The 6,205-nt window shown below is 51.9% G+C and overlaps 1 protein-coding gene across 7 annotated transcripts in view; it reads left to right on the top strand.

Moving 5' to 3' along the window:
* Positions 1 to 2,773: 2,773 nt before the first annotated feature.
* The window catches only part of EPS15L1 (epidermal growth factor receptor pathway substrate 15 like 1), an 84,050-nt gene continuing 80,618 nt past the window's right edge, over positions 2,774 to 6,205 (top strand). For 6 of the 7 annotated variants that reach the window (XM_031437507.2, XM_031437509.2, XM_031437511.2 and 3 more), the window contains exon 1: positions 3,989 to 4,057. In XM_031437507.2, coding sequence (XP_031293367.1) covers positions 4,025 to 4,057 — 33 coding nt within the window. In that variant the 5' untranslated portion in view covers positions 3,989 to 4,024. Of the gene's footprint in view, positions 3,092 to 3,988; positions 4,058 to 6,205 lie in introns of those variants that run through there. The other variant, XM_064479954.1, reaches the window with a different exon arrangement.

The raw sequence follows: 6,205 nt of genomic DNA, 5'->3' as shown, positions 1-6,205 counted from the left end.
ACATAGCAGGTTTTTGTTTTGAAGAGATCTGTTTTCATGCAGAAATTTGTGTTGGAAATAAATCAAATTTAGGACACCAGAAATTCGGAATTTAGTGATGTTACAAAAAAAAGCCAAATAATATGGGAAACTATAGGTCACATACTGAAAGATGATCAATGTGAAAAGTCTGGCCAGGAGGTCACGTTCTGGCAAGTTTTGTTCTGGCTTTGGTCAAAATTGGCAGACTTTGGACCCTGGACTTTTTGATCACATCGGTCTTCCCAGTTTATCAGGGGTTATCAGTCTCAGAAGCTAAAGACTCAGTCCCTGGAAATGCAGGGGTGGGATTCAAACACTGCCTACCTTTTAAATCTCCAAACAAGGTGAGAAGTTAATGAGGAGAGATGCAGTGCTACACCTTGAGAGAAAATGCCGGAAACAATTGTACAGAGATGGGTTAGACCAACTCAGACCCTGTGGAACTCATCTCCAGAGCAGCATTGTCCTGGAGACCCTTCCTCATCAGTGCTAGCCAATGTGGTAGCCACTGGCTTCATGTGAGCCCTTGAAATGTGGCTGGTGGTACTGATGTTTTTTTTTTTTAATTCATATGCTTTGTCTTTTAGAGCAGTTTTAAGTTCACAGCAAAACTGAGCAGAAAGTAGAGTGTTCCTATACCACCTGCCCCCACACCCACACAACCAAGGCCATCCCACACCATGGGAGTACATCTGTCACAACTGATGAACCAGAGACGGGCTGGGACCTGGGACCTGGGACCTGAGACCCTTTGCTACCGTACTCACACCTGGACGAATGCCTCCTTGAGCAACAGAATACAAAGAAGCTATAAGGCACTAAAAATAACTGCATACATGTACACTTGGGGCAAACTATGAACATCAAGATATGAAAGACCAGCTGCGGGGTTGAGGGTAAAGTTCAGTGGTAGAGCGCATGCTTTTCATGCACAGGGTCCTGGGTACCGCCATTGAAAAAAAAGAAAGAAAAAAGACCAACTGCCACTTCCCAGAGCAAAAGCATGTTGCTGTGCATGATCCCTGCACACAGCCCCACCAAGGGGGTGGGCTGACCACCTAAGCCACCCCTCTGGCCTGACCCACTTATCTGCCTCAACCCTCACCCCATTTAAAGGACCAGCTGGCCCCCACTCAGGGAGCGAGCAAGGAAACTTGTTACTTGTTGTCACTCCTTCACGCTGCAGCACGAGTCCCCACAAAGCCTTGCCTGAATTTTTCATCTGGTCTCATCGATTTCTATTGATTAAGGAGTCCAAGAACCCTGGTAAATAACCAACCTACACTAACACATCATCACTCAAAGTCCAAACTCTGCATTAGGGTTTGCTCTTGGTGTTGTACCTTGTATGGAAGAATACATTTTTAATCTGATTTAACTGTAATTAATCTAAACTTACATAGCCACATGTGGTGAGAGGCCACTGTGTTGGGCCGTGCACCTCCAAACTCTGGAGAAAGAGGCCCCAGGATGGGTGATCCCTGCCCAGGGTGGCAGCCACAGTAGTAGAGGGAATCCCAGGGCACTTCAGGCTGTGCTGCTGGCCAGGTGGGACTCTCACCATCGAGCCTCTGTTTTCAGTTAAAACCATGCCGGAGCATCTCTGTTGTCATTGCCCCTGTAGACTCTTGACAGTGAGACTGGAAGCCTGCACACGTTTCCCAGACACCCTTGTCTGTTGGTTTCCCCTTTTTTTTCTGTCAGAAGGAAATCAGAAGACAGGCAGAGAGGAGAAGCCATTTTCCCCCCATCTTAGGCAGTGGAGACAGTAGCGGTGACTTTAGCAACAATGGCAGAAACAGCAGTGGCTGGTGAGGATGGGCATCTGGGTTCCTGCTCAGGGCCCAGTGGTTGTGGGTTTTGGGGGTAACACCTTTTCCCTTTTGACTTTTAGTCCTAGAGGGGCTAGCAGCTTCCTACTGATACTAATCTTAGGTAACTTTGCAGTCCCCTCTGTTTGGCCAATACTTTTGTACCCAATCTCCGGTATCAAATGTCCCCTGTTTGAAACATGTAGGATGACTTCTCTTTTCTGTATGGAACATGGACTGATAAAGCACCCAAGGCAGCTAAAAGCCTCCATCACCCTCACCTGGTCCACTGCTGCATCTTTCCAGCTGCCCCACTTGCTTCCATCTAACCCTTCTCCTTCCACTTTGCCCACCTTCTCCAGAGTCACTGTTCTAGAACGCAAATCTGATCTGTTCAAAACCCTCTGGTGGCCTCCCATTTCTCTTTGCACAGGGAAACTGAGGAGCGTGGAAGCCTGGTGAGACAGAACTTGGAGCTCAGAGAGCAAGATGGTCTCAAGATGAGGCTGAATCACTTACGGTCTTTTTTCATCGCTCTTTGAACAGAGGTATCCAATCAGACCACGTGTGATCCAGCTTCACCTCAGAACTGTCTGTCTTGCTGTCTGAGCTCCAGAGCCTCAGTCTCCATGTGCTTCTTCGCTCCTCTGCTCCTTCTGCTTGTGATGGTCCCCAGCCCCCACCGTCACTGCCTGCACACTCAACCTTAAAATGTCATACCCTTGAACTACTCTGTAGCACTTATCACTGTTTATAGTTGTCTGTTTCCTCATGTGATTATTTGATGTCTGTTTCCTTCCTCTAGAGCAGTGGTTCTCACAGGTGGGGGCCTGGGACCAGCCACTTCAGCATCTCCTGGGGATTTGTTAGAAATGCAAAAATCTCAGGCCCCACCCAGGTCTAGAAACCTGAATCAGATACCCAGACTGTTTAACAAGCCTTCCAGGCAGCTCCAGGGTGAGAGAATGTCTGCCTGGCCCACCAATGGAACACCTGTGCTGAAGCCAGGGGTACTCAATGAGCATTTGATCGGGAATGGTTGTTGAGTAAATCACAAAGCACACCATGCTCATCTGAATGGCATGAGGTACCTCAACTCACTGAAGATACTGGAGCCAGAAGCTTATGAGACTCCAGAGTGGAGGAAGTGGACAGGAAGTTGTGCCTCCACCACCCTGAGATCGGCATGGCCTGCCAGCTTGCCTGCCTGAGAAACAGTGCCCAGCCAGACCTACTGTGCCACCATCACAGGAGACCAGGTAAGGGGAAGCTGACCTGTGCTGAGGAAACCTCGTGCCACTGTGGTCAGTACCCAGTGGGACCTTCTTTCCTTATTTTTTTAGTGGAAAAGTATTAGTGGGTGTCCACAGCAAAAAAGAAGGCAAAACATGTCTAAACAAATGCCCCTCCAGTAATAGTCCTCCAGCAAACATTTGGTTCCTGCTCTGTGCAGGGCACAGTGTGAGGCATAGAAGTGGAATAAACACATATTACCATTCCCTCTTTTCAGAGGAGGGGGTTGGGAGCCCACTTAAATGACTTGCCAAGGTCACAGAGCAAGAAAGTGGCAGCTAGGAAATAATCTCAGGTGTCGTGGGTGCGGCTGCAGCACAGAGAGGTTAAAATACTACAACTGAGTTTAGCTGAAGCCCTAAGGGGACAGACCCATATTCGAACTGACACAGATACACAGGTACGCACACACACATACACAGCTATCCTAGGAACAGGGCGCCTTGTGGGGCAGGGCAGGGGTCCCGATCCTCTGCCTGGTGGACGACGGCTTCTCGATAGTGTTTTGCCAGGCGCACGGGAAAAGGAACGGCATCCCTACAGAGGACCCGGCATTAGCAAGGACCTGGAGGGGCCAGAGACCTTGGCAGACGAGCCGGGGAATCGGGGAGGACTGGGTGACGGAGGGCAGGAAGCATTTGTCAGGGGTCTCGGGGCCCACGGACCTCCTGGGCCCCGCCCCCTCGGACCTCCAGGGCCCCGCCCCCTCAGGCCGGGGCTTGGCGCCCGCGGCCCCGCCCTCGACCCCCGCCCCTCCAGGCTTCGCTGAGCTTGCGCGTCCCTACTTCGGCCCCGCCTTCCCCCGGGCCCGGCTGCGCGCGCACCGCCCCTTTCGCCAGTGCGCATGCGCGGCCCCGCCTCGTCCCCCCCCGGCGCTCGGAGCCCGAGTCCGCGGGAAGATGGCGGCCCCTCTCATCCCCCTCTCCCAGCAGGTATGGGCCAGGAGGGTGGGGATGCGGCGCCGCGGTTCGGGGCGCGAGGTGGACGCCGCGGGGAGGCCGAAGCGCGGGGAGGTCTAGCTGGTCGGCGGCAGCTCGCGCGGAGGGCCCCTGGCGGAGGGCAGGCGAGTGGGCGGGCGGTCCTGAAGGTGACAGGCCAGTCCGGCCCGCGGCCTCCCGCACCCGAGCGACCCTCTGCGGGCGGCGACCCCTAGGGCCGCAGCTCGTATCTGGTATGCCCGGGGCTCGGCCTTCTCCGCAGATGATGCACGGTAGCGTTGGGCTGCCTCCCGGGGAGGTGGGCGAGAGGAGCGAGCATTTCTGCGGGTGCGGCGGTCCGGCGGGTCTTTGTCTCCTGCGGGGTCCCAGCGCTGGGGTGGACAGTGTCCCCACCTCGGTGGAGGGCAGAGCCCCTCCGGAGCCAGGACCCTCCAGCAGTGAGATCCTGGACTCATCTGTTCTTCCCTTGGGAGCTGCTTCCGCTACCCCTGCACTGTGAAAGGGCGGGGAGGGGGTGGTCGCAAGTCTCTGGGTACCTTGCCGTGCCCTCAGATAAGCCTGATGCTCTTACTAAGGGACTATCAGTAGCGCGACACAGATGTGCAAGAAAGGGCAGTGCGCAGGCAGCGCTGCTTTCTGGGAGGGACGTTCATTCATTTATCCATCCGTCAAATGTGCGTCGGGCCAGGTGCTGGGAGCGCAGCAGTCACCCAGACCAACAAGGTCGCTGCTCTCCTGGAGGTGACACTCTCGTGAGAACTAGAAACTACCTATGTCCTGCTAAGTAGTGGCCACCTTTCTCTGCTGAATATTTGTTTTGTACCAAGCACCTTTGCCAGAATTATCTATCTGTAGAGCGAGGATACAGGTTCACATCATCTTGTGTTCAGATCTTGGCTCCAGGGCTTACTCCTCTAAGTGTCCTTGGACGAAGCCCTTAGCCTCTCCATGCCTCAGCTACTTCGTTTGGAAAATGGGAATATTAAAAAAAAATTGGTATAATATGAACCTGTAAAGCACTTAGACTAGTGCCTGGCTGATGAGAAGCACTCAGTGATCATATAATTCTCTGGCAGATTTGGATGTTTGGAAATAGCGATTACAGCAGTAAGGATGCCAAACCCTAGGAGAGCTGTTAGGCGGGTTGACATGACTGGTCAGCTGATCCAAGGAGAGAGGTGTGCAGACTTGCTAAATAGTGTCAGAACTAACCAATTTGTAACACTGTCACTAAATTAAAAGTGTTAAAGACCTGTGGTTATTAATTAACAAGTTCTTGTAACAGAGATGAAAGTGACCTACAGGTGGTGGGTATTATTAATAGCCAGTTGCTACATTTTAGGGTATGGGAGTCTGAAACTCACTTAAACTCATTTAATGAGGAAGTGCTCCTGGTTTTTAAAACTTCCTGTGAGGTGGGGGAGTGTGTAGCTCAGTGGTAGAGTGCATGTTTAGCATGCACAAAGTCCTGGGTTCAATCCCCAGTCCCTCCATTAAACAAAAGACTTTCTGTCAAGTTTTGACACTTGCCCTTAATTTGGACTTTGATGACAATAGCTAACGTGAATTGAGTGCTTTAGAGTTTATTAACTGCTTTCTAACACATTGGTGTTTATCCACACAACAGAGAGGATTCTTATTTTACTGATGAAGGATTAGCTTTAGAGGAAGGCAATGATTTTCTGCTGTGAGGTAGGGTATGAAAAACCTGAATCAGGTCATGTGATTCACCTGCTTAGAACTAAAATCCCAATCCCTCCCCAGGAATCCCTGCTGGTCGGGTGCCTGCCAGCCTCTCCCTCCTCTTGCTCTCCCTCCTCTTGCTCTCCCTGGCACCCGCACCACAGCTGTACTTGTGGCTTTTCTGTTCACCCATAGTCTAAGCTCTGTCTGTCCTCATAATGTCCCATGGGCTGTTCCTTCTTCCTGAAACACTCATCCCTATTTCATCCCTTGGTGCTGCTACTGCCTGGCTCCTTTCAGGTTGCAGTTGAAATATCATTCTTCCCAGAGGCCTTTGCTAGTGACCTGTCATGTGCAGTCCCCTTCCCCCCCAGCAGTATCTGCCCCCAGCACCTCTCAGCACCCATCATGGTCCACAGGTGACTGTGTGTCTCTTTGCTGTCTGTGTCCCCACAAGAC

Source organism: Camelus dromedarius, chromosome 27, assembly GCF_036321535.1.
Source record: "Camelus dromedarius isolate mCamDro1 chromosome 27, mCamDro1.pat, whole genome shotgun sequence".
NCBI classification, from domain to species: Eukaryota; Metazoa; Chordata; class Mammalia; order Artiodactyla; family Camelidae; genus Camelus; species Camelus dromedarius.
Note: the sequence above shows the minus strand (reverse complement) of the source record. Positions and strands in the feature narration are given on the sequence as shown.